The 17627-nt window shown below is 45.2% G+C and overlaps 1 protein-coding gene across 1 annotated transcript; it reads left to right on the plus strand.

Moving 5' to 3' along the window:
• The first annotated feature begins 61 nt into the window (after nt 1-61).
• TRIP13 (thyroid hormone receptor interactor 13) lies at nt 62-17104 on the plus strand. Its single transcript, XM_079797046.1, has 13 exons — nt 62-311; nt 1160-1325; nt 4679-4808; nt 5517-5572; nt 6340-6430; nt 7714-7786; nt 10922-10985; nt 11722-11808; nt 12090-12196; nt 13022-13175; nt 14375-14487; nt 15752-15821; nt 16244-17104. Exons 1-13 carry the CDS (start codon nt 220-222, stop codon nt 16337-16339), a joined length of 1299 nt encoding a protein of 432 aa, XP_079653172.1. The 5' UTR covers nt 62-219; the 3' UTR covers nt 16340-17104.
• The last annotated feature ends 523 nt before the right edge of the window (nt 17105-17627 follow it).

Raw genomic sequence — 17627 nt, forward strand, 5'->3', positions numbered from 1 at the left:
GACCCGAGGCCGGAACTGGCCCCGCCCGCTCGCAGGCCCGAGTGCTTCCGGGTCAGGGGAGGGCGCGCTGCGCGCGGCAGATTCGAAGTCCGGGCTGGGCAGACGGTCCTTTCGGCAGCTGTGGAGGAGGTGGAAGTGGACGTGGTGGTGGCGCCGGGTGTCAGGCGGCGGCCACGATCGGGCCTGGTACCCGCTGCTCCTGGCAGCGGCGACGGTGCTATGGACCAGGCCGTGGGCGACCTGAAGCAGGCGCTGCCCTGCGTGCCCGAGACGCCGTCCATCCATGTGGAGGTGCACCAGCGAAGAGGCAGGTAAGCCGGCCTGACCCGACCCAATGGGACCCGGGTAGGTCTGAGGCGATTCGGCCTCTGCGTGGCCCCTACGGACAACACTCGGCCCAGACCTCCCCTGCAGCCCACTGCGCCGGACACGGACCTGACCATCAGGCCCGGCCCTGAACGGGACCCACGCTGAGCCCAGCCGGGCGCAGCCCAGGGAAGCTGGAAGTTAGGATGGGCCAGATACTCGGAGCTCTCAGTTCTAGGGGAAATACAGATACTGTCATTGGAGCCAGCATTTCTCAGGCTCTTTCGTGCAAGGAGGCATACCACAGTGATCGCACACCTTGGGGTGATCTCAGAACCAGTCAGCGTGGCCGTCAGGTGGCAAGGTGGGCTGAGTGGAGCCTTGAATGCCAAGCCGGAAGTATTCTGTTTTCTCAGTGTGAACGCCAGCCTTGGGCACTTGTTAAAATGCAAACTCCTGACCTGACCCCACAGCGGTGGGCTTTCCTTCTTTCACTAACAATAGGAATAGCCAACATTTATTGAGTGCTTACTATATGCTAGGCATTGTCCTAAACACTTTGAATTTATTGACTAATCTCCAAAGTAGTCCAGTGTAGCAAAAACTGTTGCTACTGCCCCCTTTATCTGATGAAGAGATGAGGCACCAGGTGAGCTGCTCTCCAGGTCCCACAGCTGGCAGGCAAGGAGTGGCTCCAGTTTGATCCCCAGGCAGGCCCACTCTCTCCTGTACTCTGCACTACTGCACTTTCTTATGCATGCCCCAATTTCTTTTTTTGTTTTTAAGTGTTAAAAATCTTGGTGTGTGTTTTTTTAACTTAGAACTGACCTTTGTGTTTTATTTGTTTGTCCAGCACGGCAAAAAAAGAAGATATAAAGCTGAGTGTTAGAAAGCTACTTAACAGACATAATATTGTGTTTGGTGATTACACGTGGACTGAGTTTGATGATCCTTTTCTGACCAGAAATGTGCAGTCTGTGTCTATTGTTGACACAGAATTAAAGGTTAAAGACCCACAGGTAGGTTACTAATTCCCTGTGCCAAGAAACAGTTAACCATTAGCTAAATAGAAAGTTGTTGCCATGAATGTCTGCTTGCTGCTTTGATAGTGTATGTCAGAAACTGGTTTGCTTTGCTTACCTGTTGGTTTGACGATCGAATAAGTACTGGTTCTCTGGCAGGGGCCGGGTGCCGGGAGTAGACGTGGCCCCGTTTCCAGCCTGCTGTCAGGACAGTCGGGGAGAGATTGGAAACCAGGAATTAGAAGGCAGCACCAAGAATAGTGGGCTGTGCTGATGAGGCCTGTGTGCCTTCTCTCTTATCCTTTCAGTCAACAAAAATTATAGAGTGCCCAGAATGTATTAGGACCACAGGACATGCTGGGGCAACAGAGATGAGGAAATGGGCTTGTCTTCTTGAATCTCTTCACTTAGTCCAGCGTATGGACTGCCTCACCTGTTCATGTGTGGGAGCTAAGAAGAGCTTTGTATGACAGTGTGGATGCGTTGGGGTAGTTCTGTCACCAGAGTAAAAACAACCCAAAGTGTGTGCCTCACATTACTGATACCTGGATGGTTTCTGTCTTATAAAGAATCAATTTGGAAGAATTGATATGACACTAAAATAACACTTACGTGGTGGACCTCTTCATTCTTATACTAGAGGCCCACTGCACGAAATTTGTGCAGGGGGCTCGGCCCTCGCAGCCCCGGCTTCGTCTGGAAGGTCGTCCAGAAGGTCCTTTGGCTGTCCGGTCTAATTAGCTATTACTTTTTTATTATAGATTAGGACCAACAATTGTGGCGTGTTGGAGTTTTATCCACACTGAGATTTGATGTCATTGTACTCGATTTTGGCCAGCTGAGGGGAACTGGAGAGCTTTCCAACACTGCTGTGGAGGGACAGGTAGCACAGCCTAGCTGGAAGACATGGGTGCTAACCACTAAACATTTTAATGTTCTCATCTTCGACTGCAGATTCACCTCAAGGAACTTATCGTAACATATAAGTATGTAATTTTGTAGAGATATATGAACAAATATTATTGTTAATAATAGCTAACAATTTGAAATATTTTAACTGTCATTCCAATGTGTTCTTTATTTGTGCAATGTCATACTTTATTTCTGTTTTTATAGTTGCTATATCTTTTCTCATGCTGTTGAGCATCTTTACCATCATTACTCTGAACTCTTTCAGATAAATTTCTTATCTCTATTTCATTTATCTCTTCTGGAGAATTCTTTTGTTCTTTCATTTGGGGGTTGTTTCTTTGTCTCCTGATTTTGGCTGCCTGTTTGGGTTTGTGACTAGGTATTAGGTAGATCTGCTATACCTCTCAATCTCTAGTGCAGGACAGTGTCAAATGCTATTTCTGACTAATTAGATCAGGCAAATACTCAAAGCCTCCAGAGATTGCCTCTGCCTACCAACTGATAGGATGCCAACTTGAATTGCCCCAGGCCCATGGTCGGCAAACTGCAGCTCGCAAGCCACATGCAGCTCTTTGGCCCCTTGAGTGTGGCTCTTCCACAAAATACCACAGCCTGGGCGAGTCTATTTTGAAGAAGTGACGTTAGAAGAAGTTTAAGTTTAAAAAATTTGGCTCTCAAAAGAAATTTCAATCATTGTACTGTTGATATGTCTGTGTGGGAAAGGTGTCCTCCACTGCAGGAGGGAATGACTCAGCACAGAAAATAATATATTTAGGTGGAAGATGTGAAGTGCAATAGTGCTTCACTTAGTCATATGCTTGACTAAGTGAAGAGATTCAAGAAGACAAGCCCATTTCCTCATCTCCGTTGCCCCAGCATGTCCTAAAAAAATGTATTTTTTTAAATGTTTTTATTGATTGCAAATATCTGTGAGAAAGGTGTCCTCCACTGCAGGAGGGAATGACTCAGCACAGGAAACTAGGGGTGTCTGCCTTCTGAGCTCTAACCCCTGAGTCCCCAACCCTGGCTTCTGCTCACACAGCTCCAGTCCACTCTGCCTTCCCTGCTGGAGCACATGGTGGGTGGCTCCACAGGGAATTTTGTGTGTTGGCCCTTTAAGAGGATGCTTGAATTTCCAGCTGTCACTCCCTGGCAGATAGCAACCCTGCTGCTTTTTACAGCCAGATGTTATGTGGGCAGCCTTCTCAGTTCTGGTGCTCTCTGCTGGGGGGCCCAGCTTGGGGATTGGATCACAGAGTTCTCATTGGCAACCCCCCCACAGCTGAGATATCTCTCAGGAACTTCAGTTGCTGTCTGTGAGTGCCCGGCCAGCCCTTTTGCGCCTCCGCCTCTCCAATAGTCTCTATGCGGTCTCCACTTCCTGTCCTCAGGTATCAGGGTTCTCTCCAACAAGTTTTCCGTTGATTATTCAGGAATTTTTTCTTTGTAATTTTTTAGTTGTAATTCCAGTTTGTTCCCAGGAGCATGTCCGTGCAACATTCACCTGCTGCCATTTTTAACCTTTTAGATAATGGGAAACATTTGGATAATGTAAGATGAACGCGAGATAGATTGTGGAGAGCAGCAGGCTCTAGCTATGGCTCCAGGAGTGACTCCCAGGATATGAACTGAGAACCACCCTCTGAAGAAAGGGCTTCCTCTGTAATTGTGTGGATGCTGGGGAGTCAGGAAGGCCTCATGGGCACACTGGTTCCAAAACCACACCACCTTAGCTATCAAAATATTTTAACTATTTATAAGAGATTGGTTAAATGTCTGACAGATTCACACCAAATATGCTATAACCATGAAAGAGAATGGTATTTCTATCTACTGATGTAAAATGTCTCCTAGCTCTAGTAACTGGGAAAAGTGTGGTTAGAAAACTGTGATAGAATCAATTTTGAGTCAGATGTATGTGGATGTATTATAGGCTAACATGAGGTTGGTTGTAGGGGACTTTGACATTCTTTTTATTTTTTTTTTAATGTTTTTATTGATTTCAGATAGAGGAAGGGAGAGGGAGAGAGGGATAGAAATATCAATGATGAGAGAGAATCACTGATCGTCTGCCTCCTGCATGCTCCATACTGGGAATCGAACCTGCAACCCCTAACCGTGGACGCTCAGCCACTGAGCCATGCTGGGCAACTTTGACATTCTTCATTCTATAATTGCAATTTTTAACAAGTGTGTTACTTTTATAATTATAAAAACAATAAGTTGTTTTTTCAAATGGATGTTATACACCAAAAGGGGAGGGAGGGATAAACACATTTAAAGAGCTAATTCTGAATCTGAAATAATAGACTTTTTTTCTATTAACATCACCTTCAATCTTTATTTTTAGACTTTAGGATTCAAATTGGATATTAGAATTGAAAAGCAAGTGATTTTTCCATTTGTGTAGACTTATTTGATTTTCCTTCTCATCATAGCCCATTGATTTGAGTGTATGCACTATTGCACTTCACATCTTCCACCTAAATGAAGATGGCCCCACCAGTGAAAATTTGGAAGAAGAGACAGAAAATATAATTGCAGCAAATCATTGGGTTCTGCCCGCAGGTAGGTGTGATAATAACAGTAGGTAGAGCATGCTGAGTCCACAAGGTCAGAGGATGGCATAATCTCAGAATTTCCAAGTCAGTTAACCAGAGAGGTTTTTGTTAATTTGTTTTGTAGGACTTTAAGGTATTTTATATCTTGCAAAAGAGGAAAGTAGAGAGTTCCTTTGCACTGGATCCTCACAGATGGTGTTCATTGAGAAAGGGACCATTCTCTTCCTTCCTGCCCACTTGGTCAGTCCTGCTGGACCACTCCTTCCTCCTACTGTCTCAATGCTTATTCATGGACTTGCCAATGTGTTCTTGTAGGCAGAGTCCGGGGGTTAACTTAGTCATCAAGTTTTATGCCTGATGTCCTAATGGCTAGACTAGACCCGCTGGTCTGCCTTGCCCAAGTGTTGACCTACAGGGAGAGTGGTGGATTAGAGTGTGTTGTGGAAAACACAGGTCCACAAGAGATGGCTGTATGTAACAACATGACAAAAAGTAACTCTTACCCAGTTAATTACCTGTCAAAAGTCCTACATAGCTGACATTTATTTTACATATTTAATTTTAAGACAGTTTTTAAAAATTTAACTTCCCTGTAATCAGAATCTTAGCATGCCATGTGTGGAGCAGGGGAGAGCATCGGTGGCTCAGGGCAGATCTCGCTGGTAGGTGTAATGCTTGCTTCCTAAAGTTAAATTTTTGTTTCATTTTGTCACAGCTGAATTCCATGGGCTATGGGACAGCCTGGTGTATGATGTGGAAGTCAAATCTCACGTAAGTTTCACTTTTTTCCCCAAAAGGCCCCCTTGTTTGAAGTAGAGTCACTATTGTGTTGCCAACAACTCAGAGCTCTTTGACTCAAATAGGCTTTTGGGAGCCACTGCCCACCAGCAGCTGATATCCTAGATGTCTGTCCTCTGAGACTGCTCCCACATGGAGTTGGTCTCTGGGGCATCCCCTGAGGGGGAAGAGGGAGGGTGCCAAATGTGAAGACAGCTTACATGGGGTTTCACTCTTAGGAACCATGGGGGCTGAGGGGAACACTGCAGACAGAGCAGGTTGGCAGAATGGAGCAAGTACCAGCACGTCTAAACTGCCTTCAAGGGAGGAGTCCTTCTGCACGCTGTGGGGGATACTGGGAGTTTTAATCCTGGCCTCCAGGCTGCTCTAGGCAGCCACAGTGAGAGGAGGGAGTCCTGACTGTTATATTGTAGTAAGTGTGCTGTGTGCTTGCCTACTGCTGTGTCAGCCCAGAGGAAGGAGCTTAGTCCTACTTTACAAGTCCCTTAGTTATTTTGTGTAATCTAGGCATTCAAATATTTGTTTATCCTTTATGCTTATAATAGTAATAGCCAGCAGCTATCCTCTTCTGCTTTAAGTTACCTTCTAAGATGAAAGCTTGTAATGTATCCAGGAAGTGTCTGGTTGTGGCGTCTCTGTAGGGCTGCCTTGCTCCTGTCCCTGCTGCTCGTGCAGGAGCACACAGAGTGGAGCCTGTGCCTGTTAGCCTCTTTATCTGCATGTTTCCTTTCTTCACTCAGCTCCTCGATTATGTGATGACAGCGTTACTGTTTTCAGACAGGAATGTTGACAGCAATCTCATCACCTGGAACCGGGTGGTGCTGCTTCATGGTAAGGCATGCGAGGTTACATGTGACAAGGTAGACTGTGATGTCAGGTTTTACTTGTACCTTTGTCCTTCTGGGAGGAGTTGCAGCAGTTTCGTTCTGGTGGAGCCAGAGTTGTCCTAGAATGTTCCTTCTCCATGAAGCCGATGCAGCTGACATTACTCTGGGCATTTGTTACTTGACCATTTGTCTGGCAGCCACCCAATTACTGCCTTGTGACTTTTTACATTATTATTAAACATTTCAATTAACTCTTATTTCTCCCAACTGATCGTAAATTCCTTGGAAAAGAAATTGCCTGGTATTTCTTTGTAGCATTCTTAGAGCTTTGCTTTGTGAGTAGTAAGCTGCAAAACCATACTTTACAGAAATTTTGTCTGGTTCTTCTCAGAGAAAGATAGGGGGTATTTTTCTTAGCTTAGGAGTGCAGAGTAACCAGCCTCTTTATACCAGTTAAGATTGTACACTTGTATACACCTTTTAAAAAGTGTCTTTTAAATAGAAGATAGCACATTATCCTGATACCAGGATCAGAGTAGGCATTCAGTAGGTATTTCAATTATTTTATTTTAGAACTTGTTCTATATTTTCTTTTTCATTATTGAAAATGCTTGCAGAAAATCAGTTGAATGTACCAGCATTTTCTATTAGATGCGTTTGTTCTTCTACATTGGTCACCTCAGAACTTCTGCAAGGCATGTTAGGTGACACACAGAGCAAGAGGCTGTACAATCAAGAGTCCCTGCCTTCATCCTCTGGTTTAGTGTGGGGTGCGGGCCGGTGTAGAAATAGCCATAGTGAAAGACGGTGCTGCTGTGGGCTGCAGACACAGCAAGCTTCAGTGCCTAAGAGTCCTGATGAGTAACAAGAAAGGTGGGTTTGACTTTTGAAAGATGCCTTAATAAGTAAATTTCATAGATGACATGTGGGGACAAGGAAGGTGTCAGTGAAGCCATAGACCAGGAAATGCAGTGCTCACTCAGAGCTGAGCCAGCCTCTCGGCCCAGAAGCAGGGTTTGTGTCAGGGGCAGTGGAAGCTAAGACGAGAAGCACAAGTTAAATTCAGATTAGGAAAAAAGACTTTTAAAGTGTACAGTATTGGTAATATTTTATGGCACTTTGCTAGCAGACTTCTTTGTGAGTTAATAAGCAGTGCTTGTAATAACATTCATAGTATTGAACTCTCCGCTTCTTCTTTTGTATTCTGTGGAAAATGCAACTGCTGTTGTTTTAAGAAATCTGTCACAACGCTGACTTAAACACGTATTTGCTTAAATTTTGTTCCAGGTCCTCCAGGAACTGGAAAAACATCCCTGTGTAGGGCCTTGGCCCAGAAATTGACCATTCGACTTTCAAGCAGGTAACTGGTGATTTGAGAGGAGAGTACTGGGAATGAGATTCCCTGCTTTTCCTTTATAATAGCATAAGCTGTCTTTTTAATAACTTTACATGAATAGTAGGTCCTTCTCTTTCATTGTAAAATAATTCCTCTGTACTCAACATAGTCTTGAGTTATGACTTCAATCTTTTTAAACTTATGGAGACTTGCTTAGTGACCAGCACGTGTTCTGTCCTGTGGACCGTTCCATGTGCACTTTAAAGAACGTGTTTCTGCTCTTGTTGGGTGGAATGCTTCATGGATGTCAGCGCAGGGTACTTGATGTCCCTGCTGATGGTCTGGTCTGATGTTCTGTCACTTACTGGAAAGGAATGGCCAAGCTTCTAATGGTGAATTTGTCTGTTTCTCCTTGAGTTCTGTCTGTTTTGGAATTTATGGTCTTATCACATTTGGAAAATAGTTGGCCATTATTTTCTCAACTAATTTTCCTAGTCTCCCCTCGGCCCCTTTTCTGGGAGCCCATTGATTTGCAAGTTAGACTGTGTGATGTTATCCCAGAGGCCACTGGTACACTTTTTTGTTTTTTCAGGTTTTAAACTTTTTCTGTCTGTTTTTCACTTTGGATAGTTTCCTGCAGTATCTAATTTGCTTTTAATTCCATTCAGAGAAATTTTCATTTCGGATAGTGAATTTTTTTTTCTCTGAAGTGCCATTTGGTTTCTTTTATACTTTTTACTTATGTTCTGTAAAGTCCCTGATCAAGTATATAATAGCTGTTTTAATGTTCTTGTGGACTAACTCCATAATCATTATTTCTGAGTCTGTCTATTGACTGGTTTTTCTTCTGGTTACAGGTCATGTTTTTTGCTCTTGGCATGTCAGGTAATTTCTGTTGGAATGCAGACATTGTGATCTGAAGTGTCTGGGTTCTCCAAAGGCTGTTTGTTGGGTCTTGTTCTGATAGGCATTTACGTTACTCATGATTTGTTGTGATCCTTTTGAGGTTTGTTTTTAAGCTTTGTTAGAGAGGGGTCTAGGTATAGTCTATTTTTAATTCTCCAGGGGGCCCCTCCTGAGGTCTCTGTTGAACACCTTGAATGAGTACAAGTATTCTCTGCTTTGGCTGTTAGGAACTTGAACACAGCCAGTCTGTGTGAGCACTGGAAACCGTTTAGCTCACAGGTCTGGAGAGCCTCATGGATTTCCCTGCTCATAGATATCCAAGTGTTCAGTAAAGACTTGAGGGAACATCCGGGTGATTTCTGATGCTTTATTTCTGAAAATTTTCCTGCCCTCTGTACCTCTGCTCTGTCGCCTCGGGCTCTTTGAACTCTGACCTCTGTCTCCCCAATTCAGCACCGTGGTTGTGTTCTTATGTCTTCTCCACACAGAGAGCCGGACGATTGTAGCGCCAATTTATTTCCCTTCTCTCAGGTCACAGTCCTCTGGTGCCTGTTGTCCAGTGCCCTTCATAGATGTTACTTCATTTATGTGGTCCAGTAGTCTAGTTGGTGAAGGCACAGTGTAAATCTGGTGCCTGTTACTTCCATTTGGCTTTAGAAAAGGGAATTCTATGAGATTTACTTTTAAATATCTACTTTCTTTTCAAAATGTTTTGTATTTTTTCATAGGGAAATTGCTTTATTTCAACCCTTTTTTTTTTTATGCTTAGCAACTTGGCCTTTGTCTTGACATATTGAAATGCATCTGTGTTTTAAAGATCTCTATGGGCAGTTTCCTAAAACACCACAGAGTGAAAATGTTGTTACAAGAAATAGAAGTTTTCCCAGCACAGTCATGCATGGCATGACTACTTTTTGGTCAACAACTGGCTCCATAAATGATGATGGTCCCATAAGATTATAATGGAGCTGCAGAATTCCTATTGCCTAGTGACATTGAAGCCATCCTAACATCAGAGCACAACACATTACTCATGTGTTTGTGTTGATGCTAGTATAAACAAACCCACTGAGCTGCCAGTTGTATAAAAGTACAGCACATACAGTTATGTAAAATACATAATATTTGATAATGATAATAAACAACTATGTTACTGGCTTATGTATTTAGTGTGTATACTTTCTGTTGTTATACTTTTTATTTTTCTTTACAATGTACTCTTTCTACTTATAAAAAGAGTTTGCTGTAAAACAGTGTTGTGTGTGTGTGTGTGTGTGTGTGTGGTGTTTTGCGGGGTCATACATCGTGTTTACCAAGTGCCTCTGTGTAAGTGCATCTATAAAGCTCTCACAATGAGGAAATCACCTCACCATGCATTTCTCAAATGTATGCCCTCATTAAACAACACGTGACTGTACAAAAATCTGATAATGTATAACTGTTTGCTACTCAATCCAGTCTTTATTTTGTTAAGTTGTCTGTCTTCCCTCTCCTCTTTTGTGAACAGAATTAGTAAGTGGTCTTTTTTTCTTTTTTAAATGGAAAGTCTCTTTTTTAAAGTTGAAAGTACTTCTTTTCCTTCTGTGGACTTTCGACATAAAAGACACTGAAAAGGACCTGGGAGTCAGCTCCTGTCCTGCCTCAGTCTGGTTTCCTGTGTGATTCTAGTCAGAACTACTAGTAAGTGTGTCCAGACCTCTCAGCTGCCTCCTGAGTGGCTGCAGGATTACTGCTGATGTCATTCAATTTGTGTGTTAAGGTTCACTTTTTGTCATCTGAGTATCCACGGTGTTTGTGCTGGAAAATAAATTGTCACAGTCTTTAAGTTTTTGTGGAAAAAATATTCAGCGCCAGGTAAACTTCTGATGCTTATTTAGATTTGTTTGCTTATTAGTACCAGTAGTACTTTCAAAACATAAATATAAATTATAAGTAGATTAAAAATGAGAGGAATTTTACTGTTGTTTTAATTCAAATGAAGATATTCAGTTTGAAAAACTTAATTTGCTTCAACCAGAACTGTTGGTTGCATTTTTTTAGATTTTTCATACTAGTTAGTATGCAGACTACTAGGTATCTCAGTTCTTTGTCAGTAATTATGACTTGTTAGTAATGCTCACCACACTGGGCAGCTGAGAGGTGTTGTATTTAATGAGCAAAAGTGCTGCCACTGGGGTTTGCTAGAGGACTAATTTGTAAAGTAATTGTCTTAACTCTCTCTCTCTCTCTCTCTTTTTTTTTTTATCATCCTAGGTACCGGTATGGCCAACTAATTGAAATAAATAGCCACAGCCTCTTTTCTAAGTGGTTTTCAGAAGTAAGTATTAGTTCTCTGGATTGTCAATCATTTAGTTGGAAAGATGGCCTGTATATTAGGCAAACTTTCTGTGCATCTGACTTTGTGGTCAGAGGAAACTTTCAGAGCTAAGCAGTCACTTGGAAATAGTGTGAGGCCTGAAAGCCTGGGTACAACAGACCTTTGACTATCAACATTGTCTGAGGAGGGAGGGCATCCTGAGTTCTAACCTGGACTGCACCCCTCAGCTGAGCATGCACTCGGAGTTCTGAGCCTTTTTCTGCCATCTGTGAACTGAGGGGCTTGGACAAGGTGACGTTACAGGTATCCCTCACTTCTGAAGTGTTCTGCCGCAGGCAGCCCTGTCAGCGGGCCCTTCTGGTAGGTTGGAGTGGGGACAGGGAGTGTCCGTAAGGAGTGTGCCTGGCTGGTTTGCATCTTGGCACCCATGATTCATCTCATTCCCAGTCGTGGGGACAGCTGGGAAAGGGGAAGTAAGAAAACAGACAGGTGAGCCATGTGGCCCCTGGACAGGAGTCTGTGGGCTCAAGTCTCAGTGTCCTGGCACATGAAGCAGGGAAAGAGGGCATTTGGCTCTACCTCCACCCCTGCAGACCTGGCTTCTCTGATTAGGGAGTTCTCCGAGGGCTGTCAGGAAATGGCAGGGGTACCTGGGGTCAGAAGGATGCCGGGTGGGGACAGGTATGCACCACGCAGCATGATGAGTACAAGTCAACACTGAGTGTTTTGGTTCCAGAGTGGCAAGCTAGTAACTAAGATGTTCCAGAAGATCCAGGATCTGATTGATGACAAGGATGCTCTGGTGTTCGTCCTGATTGACGAGGTAGGCATGTTCAGGCATCAAACCTGTGGTGGAGGAAATTCAAGACTGAGCGCCTCTTACTGCTGCCAGGGCGCAGCCAGCCCCTCACTCAGCCCAGCCTCCATCGGGCAGTTGTTGTCTCATGCAGCCCTGTCCTCTTTGCCATCCCACATGTTAAGCTCCTGGCACACCTGGACACCTGACACCCATTCATTTGTTCATTCACTTGCTCATTCACATGTTCCGTGGCTGCCCTGTGGGGCCAGGTGCTGTAAGTTTTTTCCATTGCTCTGTCCCCACAGGTGGAGAGCCTCACAGCTTCCCGCAATGCCTGCAGGGCAGGCACCGAGCCTTCAGATGCCATCCGTGTGGTCAACGCTGTCTTGACCCAAATCGATCAAATTAAAAGGTACTACAGTCATGTGCCACTTAACGATGGGGGTACATGCATTGTTAGGTGATTTTGTCGAATGAACATCATAGAGGCACTTATACAAACCCAGATGGCATAGCCACTGCACACTTAAGCTATATGGTACAGCCTTTTGCTCCTCAGCTACAAGCCTGTACAGCAAGCATGTCAAACTCCCCTCCCTGCCCTTGTTTGGCTCACCCTGTTCACCCTGTGAGGGCTGCACACCTGTTGCCAGAGTCCAGGTGAAGCTGATCTTCCTAGATGCTCCCTGGCTACCTGTGAACCATCTGTATGCTGACCACAGTCCCTGAGAGCAGCACTGCCCCTGTGCTCAAGCCTACCAGGCTGGGAAGCATGCTCCCCAAGGCACCTTGTGCCAGCCCAGGTTGGAGAGCAGAGTGGCAATGGTGGCTCTCTCGGAATTTGGAAGCTAGAGGGGAAAGCAGCTGGTAAAGGGGATTTTAAGTCTGCTCCATGGTTGTCGATAGCTGTGTGATGAGCAGTTGTATGCTGTGCCTAGGCAGATGGGGTGTAGGTACTGGGGGAAGGGTCAGGAGATGGAGCAGTCAGGGATGCCCTCAGAGATTTTACCTTTATCACAATTGAAAGAAGTAAGGGAACAGCTGTGTGTGGCCAGGAGCTCAAGAGTTACAGGACCTCAGGAGGCCTCATGGGCTGGTATTGGGATAGGAAGGATAGCTAGCTGAACGACAGCTAAGTGCCCAGAACCTTCAGGCAGCTCCTGACAATCCCTGTGTAGGGTAGGGTATAATCAAGTCACAGGCACGGGCTGACTGGTCCTCGCTCCTCTGCCTCCAGGCACTCCAACGTGGTAATACTGACCACTTCCAACATCACGGAGAGGATCGACGTAGCCTTCGTGGACAGGGCTGACATCAGGCAGTATATCGGGCCCCCCTCTGCCGCAGCCATCTTCAAAATCTACCTCTCCTGTTTGGAAGAACTGATGAAGGTGCTTTGATGTTTTTTCTCTTACTAACCATTAGACTTTTTATATTTTTTTAATTCCTTGACATAGCTTAAAGTAGTTCGAATATAGAATAAGGTATTTTGACAAGGCATTAACCATTTCTTTAGATTGAAAATTTCAGTTTGTTTTATCTGTCAGGTTGCATTAATGGTCAAAATCATGGCCACTGACTCAATATTTTTGCTCTTTTGGTACAAAATGATCATCGTGGTTGTTTGATTTACTTTCAGGCGATGAATGGGTAGGAAGTGTATGGGCTGTGGTCAGCATTCCTGGCAAGTTCTGGTTCTGACGGCCTGTGAATCCAGGGATGTTCTAAAGTTCAGCCAGGTGCACGGACTTTTTCTGGGAGCTGAGCATGTGGGCAGGGGTAGCTTCTTACACAGAGTACAGGAAGTTAGGGTATTCCAATGCTCTAGTGGAGATTTGGCTGGTCCTGAAGGCTGACGTGTGATTGTGCCCTCCTGTCAAGACCCTGAGGTCTGCCATCCTCGCACAAGGCTGCAGGACGGTGCCTGTTAATGGAGGGGTCGCAGTGGCAGCTCGGGAGGCTGCAGGGAGCCTGAGGTCACTTAGGCAGGGGTTGAAATACATCGAGCTCAAACCCTGCCTCTTAATTTTACCCACGATCCTCATCAAACCTCCAAAATGTACGGGGGAAGCCTTTCCTTCATTCTTCTCTCTCCTGGTTCCTGAATCGAAACAGTTTGTGTTGAAATTCATTCAGCGGTGGCAGTGTGACAGTCCATGTGGCTACTTGGCAGAGAACATCCAACATGCAGGCTTGTGGTTTACAAGGTGCTCTCTGACTCAGATCCTGGGTGTGTCATTCCACCAAATGAGAGTCTTATCTTAAAAACAACAAACACAGACCCTCCTTGAAAGGCAGGCGAAGTCCTGGCTCCAAAGCCCAGCTCTGCCGTCTGTGGGTTGTGTCAGACTGAACTCCCATGTTGACACGTGACGTGGTGAGGACACATTTTGGCCAAAAACTGCTGGTTTCTGAGATGTGTTTTGTTGTTTGTATTCTTGCCTTTGAAGAATCAGGGAGATGTGTGTTGGGAAGGAGTGAGTGTGCATGCACTTGTTAAATGGCCTGTTTGCATTTTATAAGATGTGATGTGCTTGCTCTCTCCATGCTGTCCTGTTACTGACCGTATGCATTCTGCCCGTCTTCCCAGTGTCAGATCATATACCCTCGCCAGCAGCTGCTGACCCTCCGAGAACTGGAGATGATTGGCTTCATTGAAAACAACGTGTCAAAGTTGAGCCTCCTTTTGAGTGAAATTTCAAGGTGCGAATGGACCTAATTTTTGTAACCAAGAAAAGTCCATTCGCTGTAGTAATAGGGAGTCATAATTGACTGTAGCCGTCTGGGGTCAGGGTTTGGGGGTCAGAGGATAGAGAGTTGAACCCCAAGTCATCATACACAGGCTGGTGGAGCTTCGGAGCCCCCTAGCCCTGGGTTCCTGGTCCAGGGCTGATAGTGCTTTCAAGTTCTCAGATGGCTTTGGGGATCAAAGAAGGTGGAGAAATGGGGCAGAGCCTCAAAGGACAGTTAGAATTCAGATAAACTGGAGAGAAATCGGTGAGGCCGCAGGCACCGTGTGTGCAGGGACCTCAGGTGGGTTGCGCTGCCGAGGGCCAATTCTGGAGAACTTCTGAGTTCTGACCAGAGTTTGAACTTTATTCTGAGGTCGTGAGGCGTATGGAAGGTTTTGAATGAAGGGATAGCATAAAGAATGGTATTGTTATTTTTTTATATATATATAAAAAAATTTTATATACTTTTAGAGTGGGAGGAAGGAAATGGGGAGAGAGAGAAAGAGAAATATCAGTGTGATAGAGATAACATCGATCGGTTGCCTCTCATACACTCCCTGATTGGGGATGGAACCCGAAACCTGGGTATGTGCCCTGACCAGGAATCGAACTGGTAACCTTTCGTTGCACAGTACAGTGCTCCAACCAACTGAGCCACACTGGCCAGGGCAGGAATAGTACTTTTTAAAGAATTTTTTTTTTTTAATTTATTTCAGAGAGAGGAAGAAAGACAGAAACATCAATGATGAGAGAGAATCCTTGATCGGCTGCCTCCTGCACGCCCTCTACTGGGGCCCTGACCAGGAATCACTTGATCTTAGCCAAAAGGCTGAGAAGCGATGTGCCCTGAGCAGGAATCAAACCCGTGACCTCCAGGTTCATGGGTCAACGCTCAACTACTGAGCCACACCAGCTGGGCTAAAGGGTATTTTTTTGAATTACCTGTTGAAGAAATTTAAACCAGTTGAGATGGGACAGAGGGGAGCAGTTCAGAAATTTCTGCAAAAATTAATAAAGATATGAGGTAATCCATGCCGCTGGGCTGGCGTTGGTCCCTGAGCACAGCGGTGCCTATAGGTGGCACATCTGGGCAGCAAGGACCCTTCCCCACCGGGAGCAGTAGCTGAGGACTCCTCGAGGGGTTGTGGGAGAAGGGACATTCAGAGCTGGGTAGGAAAACTAGTCCTAAAACTAGTTGTTCACGTGACATCCCCGAACTTGGCTTACATTCACAGGAAGAGCGAGGGCCTCAGCGGCCGTGTCTTAAGAAAACTCCCTTTTCTGGCTCATGCCCTGTACATTCAGGTAAGTCTACAGCCACCCTCCGCCTCTGGGTGCTTTTCTCTTTACCATCCACTCTGTCCAGCAGTGTGTGGCCTTGCTAGGAGTCACACTTAACCCATTGGGATATCTGCCTTCTTTTACCTCAGTTTCTAAAGGGACAGGCTCCTGGGGCTTAGGGGGTGCTAGCCTGGGTGCCTTAGTGGTGGGGCCCCGCCAAGCTCTTTGGGAGGAGGTGGCCGTGCCGTGTGTCTCTGCTTGTGCACATCCAGAGCTCACATCCAAGCCTCCGAGAGGTGCTCATGCCCCTCGGGTCTGGGCCAGCTCACTCAGAACAGCTGCTCGGAGTTGCCTCTCTGACGTCTGTGTCATGGAAGGGGTGAGTGCTGCCATTGGCCCTCAAAGGCGAGGGTCACCCCTCAATTCCTTCATATCTATCCTTCCAGGCTCCCACCGTCACCATCGAGGGCTTCCTCCAGGCCCTGTCTCTGGCGGTGGACAAGCAGTTTGAAGAGAGAGAGAAGCTTTCCTCTTGTGATTGATTGAGCGGGGCTCCCCGCCTGTGGTTTTCAAATCATGAATGCAACCAGTGAGGTCACTTCCCCAGAAATCTGTACAACGTGGCATAGACCTGCAGGGCCAAGCATTGGTAAAAGAAAGTGCTGTATTTATATATTTTAAAATGCGTATTAGAAGGCAGGTGGCCTGTCATTTTCACCGTTTTAAAGGGAGATAGTTCAAGTTCTGTTATCTTTGTAAAGAACTGTCTAGATGTGTTTCATCCTGCCTGCGGTTGATTGGACACAAAATGTTTACAAATTTGTTTAAAAATGATGACTAATATAGGTTAGGGAAACAAAAGAGAAATTACATTGCCGTAAATAAGAGTCTGGTCATAGCATTAAAATTGTAAAAATCACTCAATATAGAAGGTGGCACTTGCTATCTGCAGTGAGCTTGTTTTACTTAGTGCAGACATTGCAAAGCCTATTTAATGCATAAAGAAAAGCTATTCCTGTGTTACAGAAATCAAGAAAAAATTCTAGGTAAAGTATTCTTCACAGCAGTCAGACATGGCCCTCCTTGTGGGAAGGCAGTCCTCGATGTTCCTCCGAACACGTGTCAGATGCCCTCAGCTGCACAGGCAAGGGTGCAGCAGCACCTCGCCCTGCGTTCAGTTCCGTAGCATTACCACAGTTCAAGTGAAAATTCACATTAACAGATGTGAAACAACTGGCCAATAATTGGTATATTCCCCAGAATATTATGTTTTGCTTTTATCTCATGCTAAAATAAATTTTATATTAGTGTTTTGTATACATTTTTTAAAGAACGTGTTACCTTTTGCTATATAACTTTTTAAGTATTAAAAGTTCTTTTTTTCCAGAATTTTCTTGCTTTGTTTCTCTTATCACTCCCATCTTCTTTGAATATTATTTAAAAATTGCTCACACGATTACTTAACTTTTAGCCTGTTTTATGCTTTGGGGATAAAGGCAGAAGAGGCTGTGCCCGTTTTATGGGAACTGCACACACAGCTGTGGGAGGGTTTCAGGCTGCACAGTGGAGGACCCCCAAGCCGTGGCACACTCTGTGCCATCTGCCGTCCTTGGCTTTAGCCAGATCCAGAACCAGATCCAGTGACTTCTGCCTTGGAGCCAGAGCCTGGTTCTGTGGTTTCCTAAAGACCCTATAATGGGGTAAGGTGGGTCTGGGCACCAGGAGCAAAGGGGGTGGGATGCCCACACCCTAGTATTGGCGCTGGAGTAGGCAGGGACCATGAAACAACTTTATTTCACAGGTTGCTGCTGAAATGCCCAATGTCCAGGT

The sequence above is a fragment of the Cnephaeus nilssonii genome (genome assembly GCF_951640355.1).
Source record: "Cnephaeus nilssonii genome assembly, chromosome: 2".
Taxonomy (NCBI): Eukaryota; Metazoa; Chordata; class Mammalia; order Chiroptera; family Vespertilionidae; genus Cnephaeus; species Cnephaeus nilssonii.